General features: G+C 40.3%; 1 protein-coding gene across 3 annotated transcripts in view; it reads right to left on the bottom strand.

Moving 5' to 3' along the window:
* Bms1 (BMS1 ribosome biogenesis factor) overlaps positions 1-17,892 on the bottom strand; it is a 35,506-nt gene that overhangs the window by 9,359 nt on the left and 8,255 nt on the right. For all 3 annotated transcript variants that reach the window (XM_013033759.1, XM_013033758.1, XM_013033762.1), the window contains 15 exons: positions 17,090-17,278; positions 16,342-16,484; positions 15,440-15,561; positions 14,688-14,881; positions 13,544-13,683; positions 11,053-11,786; positions 10,759-10,860; positions 8,936-9,093; positions 6,781-6,862; positions 4,606-4,679; positions 3,644-3,820; positions 2,312-2,500; positions 2,049-2,229; positions 1,777-1,835; positions 897-1,019 (listed from right to left, as the gene is read on the bottom strand). In XM_013033759.1, the coding sequence (XP_012889213.1) occupies positions 897-1,019; positions 1,777-1,835; positions 2,049-2,229; positions 2,312-2,500; positions 3,644-3,820; positions 4,606-4,679; positions 6,781-6,862; positions 8,936-9,093; positions 10,759-10,860; positions 11,053-11,786; positions 13,544-13,683; positions 14,688-14,881; positions 15,440-15,561; positions 16,342-16,484; positions 17,090-17,278 (2,667 nt within the window). The remainder of the gene's footprint in view (positions 1-896; positions 1,020-1,776; positions 1,836-2,048; positions 2,230-2,311; positions 2,501-3,643; positions 3,821-4,605; positions 4,680-6,780; positions 6,863-8,935; positions 9,094-10,758; positions 10,861-11,052; positions 11,787-13,543; positions 13,684-14,687; positions 14,882-15,439; positions 15,562-16,341; positions 16,485-17,089; positions 17,279-17,892) is intronic.

Raw genomic sequence — 17,892 nt, 5'->3', positions numbered from 1 at the left:
CAGTTTGACTACAAGGTCTCAAGCTTATTAGGCAAGTACTCCTATATTACTGCCTCCTACACTTCTGTTTGGATTTTATGAAATGAGGTCTTACTTTTCCAAAGCTGGCCCCAAACTATGATCCTGCCTCCACTTCCCTAGGAGCTAGGATGACTACACACTGGCCTGATTTTTCTCCTTTGCTTTCACAAACCTAATAGGCAGAAAACAAAAGCAGTAGATCAAATTATGGATTTTCAGCATTAGCATCAACTATCTGACCTCACCTTCAGAGATTTAAGCACATTTATTTATTTATTTGTGCTGGTCCTGGGACTTGAACTCAGGAGCTGGACTCTGTCCCTGTGCTTCTTCTGTTCAAGGCTAGCACTCTACCACTTTGAGCCACAGCACCACTTGTAGCATTTTCTGAATAGTTAATTGGGAGTCTCAGACTTTCCTGCCCAGGCTGGCTTCAAATTATGATTCTCAGATCTCAGCCTCCTGAGTAGCTAAGATTTTAGGTGTGAGCCTGTCAAGCAATGATTTTTTTCTTAAACATTAGAAAAATAACACTCTAGAGGAATAAGCCCAAAATTTTTGAGTACACAAACACAGAAAATTTAACTGACCCCATGTTTTAGTCAAAACCCAGCATCAAAAATACTGTACAAAATGGTCTTTAGACTATGTTGATGCGTTGCACATGAAGTACAAATGAATTTAAACCAATCCCAAGGTATCTTGTTATATATGCAAATGAATGTTCAGAAGTCTTAAAGGAAGTCTTGAATATGAAATTCTTCTGGTCACAAACATTTCAGACAGGGGATCCTCCACATGCACTGCACTCTTGTCCTTTATCCAATATGCTTTAACCACAATCCATTTGTGAATATCTAAATATATATACAGACCTTAATAAAAGAAGTATTCTTGAAAATTTTGAATGGGAAACCAGTAAGCTTTAATTTCTTCACAATTTTTATGGATTTATCCAGATCAAGGACAACTCCAGTGGCAGCGATCCGGAAATCAGGCTAAAAAGCAAAAACAGGAAGTCTGAATATAGGATCAAATCAAGAGAAAAACTGTATTTCTGTGATGCAATAAATTACCAAAGTTTAGTTTGCTTACAACTAGCTAAGAAAAAAGAGAGAACTTGTGAACATGGAAAAGAGAATTTTAACAAAAGTAATCTAAAATTGTTATACCATGTTGCATACTAATTAATGATGGTGACTCCAATACTTGCCTGAGGGTAATTTCACAATAAGAATCAATTTGGAATGAAAAAGAATTAGTTTTATTTAAGAAATTGTTTGGGACCATTGAGATGGATTATATCTAGCAATTACTCTATTTTCTCCTGTTAAATGGGGGTCAATAAAACTTGCTCTGACTGGTCTAAGACTATGAAAATACTTTGCCCAACAAACATTAGCAGGGAGTAATAATGTGTAGACACTTATTGATATAATGCTAGAACTTAAACAAAGAACAAAATCCTTCTAGCTCCCTCTTCTCTATTCTCACATTCTACTTAAAGGAATTATAGAAAAGCTGGCCATGGTGCCATATGCTTGTAACCCCAGTAATCAAATTCTAGGCGTGCAGGGTGATATAGTGAGTTCAAGGGTACTGTGAGCTATACAGCAAACCCTTTGTCTTTTTTACCCCCGAAAAGAAAAGCCAAAGAGAAATTTATATACTACAATTTAAGTAGATTTCAACTTGCAAATGTAATTTATATTAAGGAATTCTCAAACATAATCTGTAAAAACCTCAGATATTTACCATTATGCCACTGACAGACTGTATTGCTAAGAATCCAGTTCCCTGTGGGGTGATAGGACCTTAAAGAAACAAGAAAAACTCACACAGTAAACCACAAAACTTAGATTCTATTTTACATATTCCACTTCAAACAGTTTCCCCCAAGAGAGACAAATCTTATGAATCAGGATTCCATGAAAGGAAAAGAGCAAACTGCAATAATAGAGCTAAAAGGGTATAGATTAATCTATTGCAATAATCTAATTTAATTAATCATTGCAATAATGCTTTACCCCAAAAGGTTGCTCCACAATGCATGTGCTGTGGGGTATATTTTAGAAGCCTTTGCCTTCCATTGTGGTCTTCAATATAATACAGTGGGATGGTCTGAAACCTCCTCCAGCCTATGGAGAAAATGATTGGATCTCTGGACTTGAGGATTTTTTTATACCAACGATGCTTCTTCAGACGCATCTGAGGAGAGAAGGGTTGGATAAAACAGTGTGCATCCAAATGAGCTCAGAGGTCAAGCATACAGTGAAGGGTACATACCTACCTGCACATAGCCCACATTGCCCTCGCTATTGCCCAAACCACCCAGAATCATTGGGTAGTGGGGGTCAAAGTTCAACACGAATTCACAGGGAACGTTTTCAATCTCAATTCGGACATACATCCCAGGTCGAAAACCTTCATACTGGACTCTAGCTTCATCATCTTGATCTTCAAATTCTGCACGGTTAAGCTGTATGTGAGAGAAAGAAACAAACAATAAAATTCTATCATACCATGATCATCTATGAGCATAAGACTGAAATTCAGACATATGCATGCAAGCAATAAAAACTCTTATCATACCATCATTATCTATGAGCATAAAATTAAAATTTAAACATACAACTGTGTCTAGCGAGCCACCTGCTCTCTGAGATGCCTCTGCTAGTCTCTGCTCAGTTCCACCCCATCCCAGCTCTTTCCCATCGTACATGGTGCCCAGTCACTCCCCAGGCTTAAAGCAACATCTCCATGATGAGGCCTGTCCATCGAAGGCCCTGGCTGGACTCGACACTCCACTTGTCTAAACATAATCTCAAACCTATCCAAGTCAAGAAGGGCTTGGGCTTCCTGCCTGCCTGTGACAACTCATTCTTCCAGAAACTTCTGTCAATCTTACTTTCTCACTGCTCTGTCTTCCCAACAAAGTATATCCAGCCCTGACTCCTCCCTCCTCCATGGACTGTAACCCCTAAGTAATGACAGATGAAGGCTTAGGTAGAGCAAGGCCTGTCAACGTTATTCCAAGCTATATACATTTGTTCCTTAAGCTGAACAAGATCGCTGGTGCCCCCACTAACAAAACACTAGTCAGACAACCACAATTAGTAGTGTGCACAACTCTGTGTCTGCTTCACAGTGAGATAAAAACAGCCTGCTCACCCCCCTCAGGCTGTAGGCACACACACTATCTTCACAATCTGTGTGTGTTTCAGTCTCTGCCCAGGACCTTACATGAAATATCCAGACCTCAGTAAAATGAGTTTGCAAAAAGCCCTCTCTCCCCTAGAGGGTACTATGTGTACATAGCCAAACAGGTCACAAATCACCTCCCAGTTCAAATCTGGGAGGAATAATGAGAATGTGAAATCTATTCCTGTATTTAATGGCACACTGCCTCAACTCACTCCTAGAAGTAACAACCACTGCACTGTCTCAGTCATTTCTGCTTGCTCAGTGCCAAGGTGCAAAAGAGTGAGGTACTGATATTTTTCTGGTGAAGTTCTGATTAAAGCACTCAGAAGACTATGATAGGTTAGAGCAGAGCCCAGACAAGGATTTACAACGTGGGTAGGCCTCTGGGAGGAGGCTGACAAGACTTGCGCTTTCTCACCTGTGCTTGCTTCTGCATTTCTCCTTTGAGATCATCGAAGTATGTGCTCTCTCCTTCGTCATATTCAGCATCAAACATCTCCTTTAATTTTCTCTTCTTATCCAAGTGTTTTTTCTTGGCACTTTCCTCCTCATTCGGATCAGTTTCTTCTTTAACTTCTTCCTCTTCATCTTCAATCTTAAAATTTCCCCAAGAAAAAATGTAAATGTTTATGGCAACCTTTTCTTGAGATGATAGTTGATAGTATGGCAGATTTACAAAGTTCTACTTGAGCCACAAAAATTTTAGTTACAAGCATCATGAAGATAACAAAACAACACACAAATCTTGATGGCAAACAACCTGGTAGGAGATAGTAGTGTGCAATAATTAACTGCCACTCCCCAATCTGGTGGGGCACACCAAACATGAATGAGATACCAACCAATGTCTTTGATATAGAGATATGGTTCTAAAGCAGTACTGAAGAGAATAGGGAATTTGTTGTTGTTTTTCTGGTCGTGGGGCCTGAACTCTGAGCCCAAATGCTGTCCCTCAGCAATTCAGCTCAAGGCTAGCACCCTACCATGCACAGCACCACTTCTGGCTTTTTCTGCTTATGTGGTGCTGAGGAATTGAACCCAGGGCCTCATGCATGCAAGGCAAGCACTCTACCACTGAGCCACCTTCCCAGCCCCTTGTTGTTGTTTTTTAAATGACAAATTTAAGAAGAAAATGATGGTGAGAAGAAGACATGGCTTACAGTTCCATGAGTGAAGAATCACTCAGAATTTGCTAAGTGGCTACAGTAAGAAGAGATGATAAGCATTATCATTATCATTATCATAATAATGATAATGCTTATCATCCCATCAGGCAATCTGCGCAACTGGTCTACAACAGATTTGCATGTCTCAAAATGGGTCTTCCTCAAAACATGGTGACTGCAGATGAAACTGGGAACAGCTATAGCAAACTCTTACCTGAGAATCCTGGCCTGGTTTTCCCTTGTGCACGTGCCCTGTTTCTAGGTCTTCAAAGTCACCGTAGAGCTCCTCTAGGAAAAACGTGAGTTTTTGAGTGACTATGCTGTGAATGGCTTAAGTGTGGACCACGCATGTGGCCCCACACAGATCATCCACTACAGACCATGTGCTGTGTGGACCACGCATGTGGCCCCACGGAGACCATCCACATGCAGACTGTGTGCTCTGCATTCCAGGCCATCAGCATACAAGCTATCGAATATCCTTTTAAAATTTCAATTCATCACTGAATGCACATTTCCAGAGGCTATTTTTCTGGTACAGTGATGGACACTATATGAGACACATCCGTAGAGATGGGGGGCACGGATCTGAAGGTGAGGGCTCCAAACCAACATTTCAAAGAGTGAATAAACAGCCATGGCTTGGTAATAGCTGATATGAAAGAGTCTTTACTGGTATGAAGCATAGAACTTAAAAGTAAAGGCAGAGCCCAATCAGTGCTCTAACATTTGTAGGGTACTGGGTTCAGTTCCAGATTCTAAAAACAGACAAGGTGAAAACTCTAGGAAGACTGGTAGGCAGACTCACACCTGTAATCTTAGCTATTCTGGAGGCTGTGAATTGAGGATCACAATTAGAAGACAGCTGGGGCAGGAAAGTACATGAGACTCTCATCCTAATTAGTCATCAAAATGCTGGAAGTGCAAACAACTCTAGGAAGGCAATATTTACAAAGGTATTAAACATTTTTCCCTTAAGAGCCAAAGAAGGTACAACAGATGAGAAGTTCCTATAATGAAAACAAAACAGAAACAGAGTAAAAAACTGTAAACTTGGGCACAAGCAATAACATCATTGGTCAGCAATTCCAGTGCTTTCTATTGCAGACAGTGCTTTTAGTACGGCTGTTCCTTAGCTACCTTTTTCACATAACTCAAGGAAAGACTGAAAGGATTATCTACCAAGGATTATCTAGAAAGGAGGACAAAATGTCACACCGATGCCAATTTATTATTCTTTCAATTATTCAATTATTTCAATTATTCTTTCAATGCAGTTAACAATACAAAGTCATCACCCAGGCTTTAGTTTTGAAATAGGGTGTCTAAGTTTCTACCTAGGCAAACCTAGACTGCAACCCTATTTATTCCTCTCACATAGCTGGGGGATCACAAGCATGTGTCACCATGCATGACCAGCTTTATTGGTTGAGAAGTCTCACTAACTTTTTGTTCTGGCTGGCCTAAAACCACTACGTTAATCTCCAACTTCCGAGCATCTGGTATTACAGGTATAAGCCACTGTAATATTCTCCCCTCCTAGGGCTAAGGTCTGACTGAACTCACAGCTTTGTGCCTATTAGGCAGGTATTCTACCTGTGAGCCATGTCCCCAGTCCTTTGTTGCATTGGTTATTTTTTTAGATAGATTCTCACTTCCTGCCTGGGCATGCACTTGGACCTGGATCCACCCATTTTAGGTTTCTATCACCCGGCTTCTTTCCCTTCAGATGGGTCTTGGGGAATTTCCTGCCTAAGCTAGCCCAGCATTATGATCTCTCAGCCTCTCCTTTTGCTGAGGATGAGTGTGCATACTGCACCCAGGTTTGGATTGAAAAGGAGCTTCACATTTATGCCTGACCTGGCCGATACTATGATCCTCCCAATTTCAACCTCCCAAGTAGCAAGTACTGCAGGTATGAAGCACTGATGCCCAGCTGTACAATACAATTTTTAAATGACTAGAAGGGGAAAAAAAAAATCTCCATTTTTTTTTTTTTAATGGGTGCTGGGATTCTACAATGGAATGGTTTTGTTTTTTTACAATGCTGGGAATCTGGTATGAGCTTTTTAATTGTAAATGTTCCCAAATGAATATACTACCATCAAAAGAAAATAAGAAATTGAGTATACCATTCCTACAAGTACAAATACAATTTTAAGCAAAATTTACAGAAAACCTTTCACTTTTCTTTAAAAGACAGTATCTAATAACTGAGCTAAGCAAGGGGGGGAGAATAAGACCATCATGAAAGAAGATATTTTGCTGAAGATAAAAGGCCAGTCAGAGTACCCCCAGACTTGATTAATTTAATTAATGTAATTATTTTAAATTATTTAATTAATGATAATTTTAAGATATAAGAGAAAATCCTCAGCCCTTTATTTACCATCTTCGGCTAAGATCTTGGCTGCGTCTTTATCATCTTCCCACTTCCCAGTGACGAAGCAATCTCTGATACTGTTCATAACCTACACAGAGAGAGTAGAACTTAGTTGACTGGTTCCTAAGAACTATTTCCTGTCATAATGGTTACTACCTTAAGGAGGAATGAGACTTAGGAACTATCAGCTTGTCTTCCAGTAGTGCTTATGTCCCTTTCCTGGGCAGTCTCATTTCATATGGACCTGACAGCACTTACCTGTGACAATGAGAGTACACCATCAATATAAAACATAAATGTCACACTAGTGAGATTTAGAAAAATACTCTGAGCTCATGGACCTTGCAAATAACCTGATTTTACTCATTCACTAATCTTTAAAGTTTTAACAGTATTTTCAAAGTGTTCTTCTTAACTGTTAATCCACAGCTATCATGTGTACAGGACATTCCTAGAGAATGGTAGAAAAATACTTCCAAATAGATCATGTACCAATAAGGTAATCAGAATATATTAACTAAAATTTAAAAGTAGGCAACCAGTACAAATACAAATTTCTTCCAAGTATATATAGAAATGACCAAAAAGCACATGAAATGATATTGGTAGTAGGCATCAGGAAGCCTAACACCCTAATAAAATACCACTGTATATCATCTAGGATCCCTATAATCAAATAGATTACAAAATATAAGTAGAGAAGGAGCTGACAAACTCTCCTAGAAGAAATGTGAAACATCATGGCCACTTATGAAAAGTGGTGGCTCCCGCCTGTAATCCTAGCTACTCAGAAGGCTGACATCTGGGGATCATGGTTTGAAGCTCAGCCTGCAAAGCAAAGTCAATTAACCACCAAAAAGCCAGAAGTGGACCTGTGGTTCTTTAGTGGTAGAGTGATAACCTTGAGCAAAAAGCTTACAGACAGCACCTAAGCCCTGAGTTCAAGCCCCAATACCGGCACCAGAAAAAAAAAAAAAGAAAAAGAAAGAGAGAGAAATAAATATTAGGGAAATAACTAGTTTACTATAATAACACATACTAGAAGTACTGTATAATCACTATTCTGATGTGAACATGGGAGAAATCAAATAAATGACAAGTTCTATGACTTTCTAATTTTTTTCATCTTCAAGTTAAATCAGGGAATAACTTAAGTGTCCAGAGAGAAAATTGATACAGATGTAAGATTTAGTACTGATTATAAACTAAAAATGTAAGTTCTACCTCTGGCCACTGGAAAACCATAGAAACCATAAACAACTTGCAGCCGAAGATCATGATGCTAGAATAACATTTTCCAGTAAAAGAAAAATCAGTGTTTCTTGTTAGGGATGATGGCTCATGTTTGTAACCCCAGCTCATCATAGGCTGAGATCAGGAAGACCAAAATTCAAGGCCAGCCAGGACAAAAACACTCCATTTCAACTAAACAAAACAGGCGTGGTAGTGTATGCCAGTTATCCCAGTTACAGGGGGCAGCACAAATGGGAAGATTGAAATCTGAGGCATCCATAAGCAAAAGCCAAGATTTCATCTAAAAAATAACTTAAAAACAAAACAAAACAAAAAGATAGGTGTAAGGCTCAAGTGGTACAGCACCTGCTTAGTAAACTCAAACCCCAAAGCCACAAAAGGAAGGGGAGGGGAGAAGATAGGAGGGAAAGTAAGGGAAACAGGAGAAGAGAAAGAAGGAAGAAAAGAGGGCAAAGGGATAGTTGAAACGAAGCCAATGACAGGTAAGTAATACTGAATTCAGATTATGTTCTTCTAATACAATTCCCTGACCAAGTGGCAGTGGCTCACACTTGTAACCCTAGCTACTTGGGAGGCTGAGATCTGAGGACTAAGGATCAAAGCCAGCCTGAGCAGGAAAGTTTTGGTGACCAGCCTGGCCACTGGAAAAACCAAATTGGAGCTGTGACTCAAGTGGTAGAGTGCCAACCTTGGGCAGAAAAGCTCAGAGACAGTGTTCAGACCTGAATTCAAGCCCCAGAACCAATACCAATAAATAAATAAATAAATAAAAGATTCCCTAATTTTTTCATTGCTATTTTTTTTGGTAGTGCTAGAAACTGAACCCAGGGCCTCACATAGGCAAGGCAAGCCCTCTACCACAGAGCCCCCTAATTCTTATGAACATTAAGCATACCACAGAACTTACCTCCTCTAAGTCCCAATCATGTGGTGCCTCCACAAGAAATTTGGAGCAGTCCAAGGAGTCGGCCTTATGTTTACAGCCTCTGTCAGGCTGGCTGATTCGGAAGAGTCCTCCAAGTTCTTCTCCTGTATCTCCATCTTCCTCTTCACTGTTCTCTGTCACTAAAAACACCATAAGAGAAAGTTGAAGACAAAAATTCTGTCAGAACTCCACATCTCCAACCTATCAGATCATAAATGTTAGAACTCAGGGAATAAGATCCCCTTTGTGATCAATTTAGTTATGGCCTTGAGCCAAACAGAAACACCAAGAGCATCTCACCACTGACAAGGAAAAGCCAGGGGCTATCCCTTGGTTATTTACAGAAGATTTAACTTTCCAAAAGGTAGCAACCAAAAAACACATAGAAGAAATCCGAAGATTGGGGTCTGGAATAGGGGAGGGACATTTAAAGGCGGAGCTTTAAATTAGGATGGAGAAAGCTGGGTGTGGTAACCATGTCTATGTTCAGGAAAAAGAGATGGGAGGATTATGTTTTAAGGTCCAGGCAAAAAGAGTTCACAAAATCTCATCTTAACCAACGAACCTAGGCATGTGCCCATCAATCCAACTACTTAGGAAGTAGTAATGGGAGGACTGTAGTCCAAGGTGGCATGAAAATAAATGCAAATTCCAAAAAAAACACTAAAGTAGAAAGGACGAGTCATGGCTCAAACAGCAGAGCACAAATATCAAGCCTTTAGCTGAAGTTCTACTACAGAAAAAAAAATTATAGAATAGTTTCTGTGAAGGTTGATTAATTTCTGCTCATAAAGAGTCTTTTAAGCAAAATCTAAATCATTATCAGTATACATCAACCTTCCAATCAGAAGTTCATCTTATCTTGTGGCAACAAGAGGCCCCCATACAAAGCTCTCCAGTTGACATTTACTTTTGTCTTATTCTGATACATCCATTTTTTCCAAAAAGAACACACAGGTAAGTTTAATAAACTATAAAATTGGAAAACTATAAAATTGTGTAACACAGGATTCTCGTTCTCAGGAAACACCACCTTTTCATAGGCAGAAATAATTAATAGGCATTAATTCTACCAAAAAATTCTCATAAAGGACTTCAAGTAAGGACTATGAAATAACATTATCAACAGAATTATCATCAAAATTTTCATGCAGTCTGCAGTCCTTAAGAGATGTAAGTACAAAAAAATCTGCCACGGGGCTGGGAAGGTGGCTCAGTGGTAGAGCACTTGCCTTGCATGCCTGAGGCCCTGGGTTCCATTCCTCAGCACCACATAAGCAAAAAGAAAAACCCAGAAGTGGCGCTGTGGCTCAAGTGGTAGAGTGCTAGCCTTGAGCTGAAGAGCTGAGGGACAGCGCCCAGGCCCAGAGTTCAGGCCCCATGACCGGACCCCCCTGCCCCCCACACCAAAAAAAAAATCTGCCAAAGCTGGGTACTGGTGATTCATGCCTACAATCTTAACTGCTCAGGAAGCTAAGAACTGAGGATTGTGAATCCAAGACAGCCTGGGCAGAAAAGTCTGTGAGATTCTTATCTCTAATTAACCATCAAAGAAACAGAAGTGGAGGTCTGGCTTAAGTGAAACAATGCCAGCCTTCAGTGAAAAAAGAGACAGCACCCAGGTCCTAACTTCAAGCCCCAGTACTGGCACCAAAAAAAAAAAAAAAAAAGTATATAGAAATAAAATTTAAAAAAAAAACATAAGCATAAAATTAAGCTTTTGACCAAATCTCTCATCTCTTTTTCAGAAAAGAATCTAAAATTAAAAGTGGAACTCTGCTTCATTCTGAACCAGTGCTCTTTACCTGTCCCATATACAAGCTTTCGAAGGTTTGGAGTTGCCTGCTGCTGCCTCAGGAAGGCCTCTGCTGCCTTCCTGGAGAGGTCTTCCTTCCACTTGAGGGCACCTGAAAGACCAAGGCCAACATCGCATCAGTTACACCTGCCTGCTGGTCCTCCCTTCTTCGGGCTCATAGCTTCAACTCTGCCCCAAATCCAATCCATGCCTCAGCAAAATCCTTGAGCAGGGATTGCAAATATGCATATCTTACTGACAGCAAACCTCAAGTGCCAGGGTTCCAAAAGCAGCAGGTACTCACCAGAAGTTTCCGTGGAACAGTTGTTTTCTTCTTTATATTCTTCTTCCTCTTTAAGTAAATCTTCAATATCACTGGTCTCATCAATTAAGTTCTCCGACCCGAGTTCCTGCACACTGCCCATATGAGAAGGCTTTACAAGCTTTTCCCTACCAATCTCTGTGCTTTCTGCATCCTCATCATCTGAACTGAATGAAGAGCTTTCTTCTGATTCATCTTCAGATGCCAGTGCCTCTTCCGCTGTGCAGTGACCAGAATCAGAGGTAGTAATGGCTGCCTTTTTCCCCAGATTCAGATTGTCATTTTGGTGGTTAGCTGCAGACAGCCCTTCCTTACTACCTTCTCCAACTGTCTTCGATTCCAAAATGCTCCTCCCTCCTTCTACAACAGAATCTTCTTCACTGCTTTCATCAGCTTCCTCAGCTTCTCCTTCGCCCCCGGAACTCTGCTCAAGATCATCATCACTGTCAGCAAATGCGGGCAAATCCACCTCGCTGTCTTCTTCCAGCTTTTGCCGCTTGATGCCCCTCATCATCACATATTTGTCTTGGGTTGTTCCAGCATCTTCCTCCTCCTCTTCTGCTTCATCATCACTATTTTCTGACTTGTCACCTTCAGACATCTCTTCATCATCTCCGTCACTGTCTCCAGACTCATCTTCATCTCCAAAAATAGCTTTCCGACGTACTCGACCAGTTTTCATATCCATTTGCTTCTCCTCTTTGGGCATCCACAGCCTAAATTACCAAGTAGTGACAAAAAAATTCAACTTGTGCAGGAACAAGCTCCTTTAGAAAGGCAACAGTCAATAAAAAATGCAAAGAAATAGAAAGCATCAAGGAATAGTTTAAGATGCCACAGCGTAAAAAAAATTTCTTTGATAAACACTGGAATGGTCAATAAACAAAATCATGCACAATTCCTAACAATACATTTGTGAAGAACGTAAGAGAAACTAAAAGAATAACTTAAAAAAAAAATCAACTGAAACCAAATGGCTCACATCTGTAATCCTAGTTAGTTGGGAGGCTAAAATGTGGAGGACTGCAGTTAAAGGACAACCCAAGGCAATAATGTTTAAGAGATCTCCAACTCATAATTCATAGCTAGATGCAGTAGTACATGCCTGGCATCAATTATATATATAATGCTCAGATATACATAATGGTTATATATGTATGTATGCTCAGACACACATGAAGATGACATCTATATATGTTCAAACATAAAGATGGTGTATATAAAGCCGGGCGCTGGTGGCTCACGCCTGTAATCCTAGCTACTCAGGAGGCTGAGATCTGAGGATCACAGTTCAAAGCCAGCCCGGGCAGGAAATACTGTGAGACTCCTATCTCCAATAAACCACCAGAAAACCGGAAGTGGTGCTGTAGCTCAAGTGGTAGAGCACTCGCCTTGAGCTGAAGAGCTGAGGGACAGTGCCCAGGCCCAGAGTTCAAGCCCCACGACCGACCCAAAAAAAAAAAAAGATGATGTATATACAGTATCTCAGACATGAAGACAGTATATTAATATATGCTCAGTCATACAAAAATGGCATATATACATATATATGCTCATTCATAAAGATGGCATACATATATATATGCTCAGACATAGAAATAAAATTTCTGCACATAACTATGTTAGAAAAAGAAGTATCAATGTAGACAAGGACAGCCAGAATACACAAAAACAGTGTAGCAGTGGAGTCCTTCCAGCTATGTTAACTAATTATGCATGTTACATATAAATCTCTATCATTGCTGGTGCCAGTGGTTCACGCCTATACTATGCAAGAGGCTGAGATCAGAGGATCATGGTTCAAAACCAGCCCAGGCAGGAAAATCTGTAAGACTCTATCTCCAAATAACCACCAATAAGCCAGAAGTGAAGCTGGTGCTAAAGTAGAAGAATGCTAGTCTTGAGCAAAAGCAGCTCAGGGACTGCACCCAAGCTGAGTTCAAGCCCCAGGGCTATACATGTACACATACACATCCAGATTATGAAGCATAAATCAGCACAACACAACAGCACAAGCAATGTTTATCAAATATCCACTATGTATAAAGGTATAGTTTCCCTTCTCAAACTGAAACAATGCAATCTAAAGTAAACTTACTTTCAGAGACTAGGTGAGCAGCTCCGGATAACACAATGAGTTCCTTGACTGCTCCAGAACCTAGCTAACCAAAATATAGTCAAATGGCTTTTGGTCTGCTTGGAAACTACAAGCAATCTATGGAAAGGACTTTGTAGTATTTGAGGAATATCTTGAATACTTCTACTGAATAAAAACCATGTTATTTTGAGAAAATACTAGTCAAAAATACAAGTCAAAAAAACAAACAACAACAACAAAAAATCCCTGAGAAATATACACAAAGCAAAACAAAAAGCCCAGAATAATTTTTGGCAAAATAAAAAACATGTAATGATGCAAAAGGATGGATGTTTTTACTTTTATTAATTAAAAATAGAAATCAAGTCGACTTACCCTTGGTTATCTACTTCTTCTGACTCTAGAGGTTTGGAATCAGTAAAAAGTGCCACTCTGCTGGAAGCCATCTTGGCATCAATGGTGGCATGGGTGGAAATGAGACTCTGGACCAGTTCATGTGTAGGCCCTGTCTCCTCCTGTCAATCAAGGACACCAAGAAAGGGCAAATGACGGAAGCACTAGGTTCCTGGAGTGACACACTTGTTTCAACATTTTACCAAAATTATCCTAAAGCATCTTTTGTAAACCTTTCTTATTGCCTCAGAAAAAAGAAAATTTTTTTAACAAAGCTTAAAATTGTTACCTTCATTAAGCTACTCCAAAATTCTTATCAATTGGTAATCTAATTAAGTAGAGGCTATAGTACAAGAATTATCTTGACCCGGGCTGGGAAGTTGGCTCAGTGGCAGAGCACTTGCCTTGCAATGCCTGAGGCCCTGGGTTCAATTCCTCAGCACCACATAAGCAAAAAGAAAAAAGCCGGAAGTGGCGCTGTGGCTCAAGTGGTAGAGCACTAGCCTTGAGCTGAAGGGCTGAGGGACAGTGCTCAGGCCCAGAGTTCAGGCCCCACAACCGGACCAAAAAAAAAGAATTATCTTGACCCAATAAAATCCCATTTCAAAACTGAAAAAATAAAAACAGAGTCATAGCCAGGTACTGGTCATTCACACCTGTAACCCTCCTCAGGAGGCTGAGATTTGAAGATCACAGTTTGCTCAGTCAAGAAAGTCATGAGACTCTTATCTCCAATTAACCAACCAAAAGCTGGAAGCAAAGCAGTGGCTCAAGTTGTAGAGACCTAACCTTGATTACAGAAGCTCTGAAATGGTGCCCAGGGCCTGGATTCAAGCCCCAGGACCAGCACACACACACAAAAAGTCCATTTTAAAAAGCAAAACAAGGAGATCATTCTGAATTTTAAAAAAGGATAAGACCAATGAGAGCTGGAAAACACTGGTCTATGTCCAGGTGAGCCATGTAGTCATCACAGCGGCAGGGTACCCATGGACTATGGACCAGAGGTATGAAGGGCAAGACGCTATCCTGCTGATAAGAGGTCTAAATTATTACACTATGTATGTGGGCCTTTTTCATAGTAGAAATAGAGAAAAGCAATTCAGAACTAAGACTCCCCTCTTACCAATCCCTGGAATCCATGGCTGCCACCAAGGTCAACATAAACAGCGTCTTTGTCATATAGCACACCCCCAACTCCAGAAAGAGGTGCATATACCAACTTCTCCTTCTCATTTAAACAACGCTTCTTTTGCTGTTCAGGAAGAGCACAGGGGTCTGGGAGGAAACTGACGTCACTCACAGCAAAATCTCCCACACCTGAGGATCAAACCCAGAAAGCAACTTCAGCTGAGAGGAAATCAACAAGTGCCCACTTGGCAAAAATGCCCAAAGGAAAATAAATCATGGCACTACAACAGGTATCATTCAACAGTGGAACTTGTGCTTCGACTAAATGACACAAATGTTTACTCAACACATAGCTGGGCTATATGTAAAACTTCCAACAAGCAAGAGACTGTGGCTCATACATGAAATCCAAGAGACTCAAGAGGCTGAGATCTAAGGATTATGAAGCCAGCCTGCAGAAAAATCCTTGAGACTCTTTATCTTCCAATTAACCACCAAAAAGCTGGAAGTGGAGGTGTGGCTCAAATGGTAGAGTATCCACCTTGAGAGAAAAAAGGTAAGGGGCAGTGCTCAGGCCCTAAGTTCAAACCCCAATAACAGTAAAATAGGTAACAGACAGACAGATAGATAAAATAAAACCTCCATTCAACAAGGTGATTCTGTCTAGTTTTCGTTATTTGATCAGCTTCCCTGAGAAGTGACCCCAAGACTTCTACAAATAAAGAATATTTTATAAGAATAGAATACCTGGCATGTGAATCTGGCTTTTATTTTTCAAGTGTGCACCTCTTAAATAACCATAAATAGATACTTTTCGATCACACTTTACATTTTTCCGGATATCCTCAGGGTTTGTCAAATCTTCCATCCTACAAAAACAAAACATAATTATATGCTTTCCTTCAGGGTTTGATAATTCTTCACATTTTCATTCATGAGCTGGGGTGAGGGTATTAGAAGCCTTTTGTAGCATGTGTTAAAGTCAATTCCTAACACCACAAGAAACAAAGACAAAGACAAAACCAAGCTCATTCATTAAGCATACTAAGAAAACACTGGAATCAGAAAGTAGGGTTCATTATCTACCAGAGGATAGGCAGCTCCATCTCTCTAAGATTGCCTGTGAGAGCACATTCCATGAGATAACACAAAGGAAAGTGGCATCATATGAGGTCAAAGAACATGTTCAGAATAACCCTTCATGGAAGAGTATTAACCTATATTCTGGGTAGTTTATTGTGGCTTGGATCCTAGCAGGAGATAAAGACGATTCCAGGATGAGAAAAATATTTCCAGTAGCAACAGGATGCAGAGTAAGGGCACACTGGGTGACTGAAGCAAACAAGGATGAGGGTCACTGGAAATTGAGACTACTGCAAAATTCTCCTCCTCCAAAATCCTTCTGCTGTCTCTCTTTTCATAGAGCAAAGGACTGAACCCAGACCTCACATGAAAGCTCAACACCACTGAGCTCTACCTCTGGTCCCAGCTCCTAGTTTTCTGTACAGATCTCATATGCCCTGAGGGCACAATATTTTTCTGTTGATGGCACAAAGTAAGTATTATTACTGTTCTTTCTTAATTTTTCTGAGCCTTTTAGCTTTAAAATAAATGAGCCAGGAAGGAAATATTTACATTCATCTTTTTACCTGTCTGCCAGGACATAAGGGTGAGAGGTTTGCCACATGAGAGGCCTGAACTTCATAACTGTAATGAAGCGACCCAGATTGTGAATCTCTTGATTCTGATACTCTCCATGGACCATCCCAGAAAGATAAAACAGCTTGGCACCCTAAACACAAACAAACAAAAAATAATAATGCCAATACCATAGCAAAATGAAGGCCCTAAGAAGCAATAATACTAAGAGAGACCAACAGGGAAGCTGCCACCCACTGCTTCCTGGGCCTGGTCAACTAACTTCTTTGGGACTTCCAGGTGAAAGCCTGGTAGGAATAGTTCCTTAGGTCACAAGAAGAGGTCTCAAGGCACAGGACTCTGTAGCTCAAGGCCCACAAGGGGAAGGGAGAGAGGTGTGACAGATGCTGGTCCTGAACTAAGAGCAACTTCTAGTGACTTTATTAAATCATGTCTCGTGTAAGTGGTACAGAAGTAAAAGGGACAGAGTTAAAAACTATCTTAAGGGAAAGATTTCAAGGACCAGGAGCCAATAAATACAAGAAATTCAGCAAATAAAGCCTAATAAGATGTTTATTCATGTTTCTTCATTCTGACTTTATTTTTTCCTTTCATGCTGGGACTGGGGCTTGAACACAGGGCCTTGCCACTCCCACTTGTCTTTTTCACTTAAGGCTGATACTGTCATTTGAGCCATACCTCTAGTCCCCTAAAGGATTTTAAATGGTAATGCCCAGTAATAATAATTTCTCTTCTTACCGGGTAGACTTCTGTCCAAAACCTGTGTTTTAACCGTTTTTTTGTCTTCTTCAGTTGTTTATTATGCTTGAAAGAGTCTAGGTGAGTGAGAACTCCCATAATTTTAGGAAAGCCATGTACTTGACAGATATTTAGAAACTCAAATGTTTCCATTTCAAACCCAAAGCTGGCATCTATGAGCATCAGTACCTAAAAACAGAACACAATTTCTCAAGGAAGTTATCCAAAAAGACCATCTAAACCTAGGGCCAGCAAAGTATGGCTCATGGATCAAACCCAGCCCAGGGTCTACATACACAACTAAAGCTTTATGGAAACACAGCCACATCAAGACACATATATCTACACTGCTTTTGTACTACAAGTTCAGGGTTAAGCAGAAGCATCACAAAGTCCCTGATCCACAAGGCATGCATGGCTTCTCTCCAGCCCTTTAAAATTTGCTGACTCCTGCCAAGTGATTCTTGGGGATTGCCTTGACAGAGAAAGCACCACTTTCTGGCTGGACAATGCCTACCAGAACATTAAATTTCCAGCTCAAAACTCTGAATGAATGAAAATAAACAATAAAAGAAAGAAAAAAACTCAATAATAAATCAAGGAGATTTGGTTAAATTACCCAATATAAAAGACAAACTATCTGAAAGCTTCAAAAAATCCCACTTTTTACATTTTTTTTTTTTTTGGGTCCGGTCGTGGGACCTGAACTCTGGGCCTGGGCGCTGTCCCTCAGCTCTTCAGCTCAAGGCTAATGCTCTACCACCTGAGCCACAGCGCTGCTTCCAGCTTTTTTTCTTTTTGCT

Source organism: Dipodomys ordii, unplaced genomic scaffold (assembly GCF_000151885.1).
Source record: "Dipodomys ordii isolate 6190 unplaced genomic scaffold, Dord_2.0 Scaffold176, whole genome shotgun sequence".
NCBI lineage: Eukaryota > Metazoa > Chordata > Mammalia > Rodentia > Heteromyidae > Dipodomys > Dipodomys ordii.
This window is presented reverse-complemented; position numbering and strand designations above follow the sequence as displayed.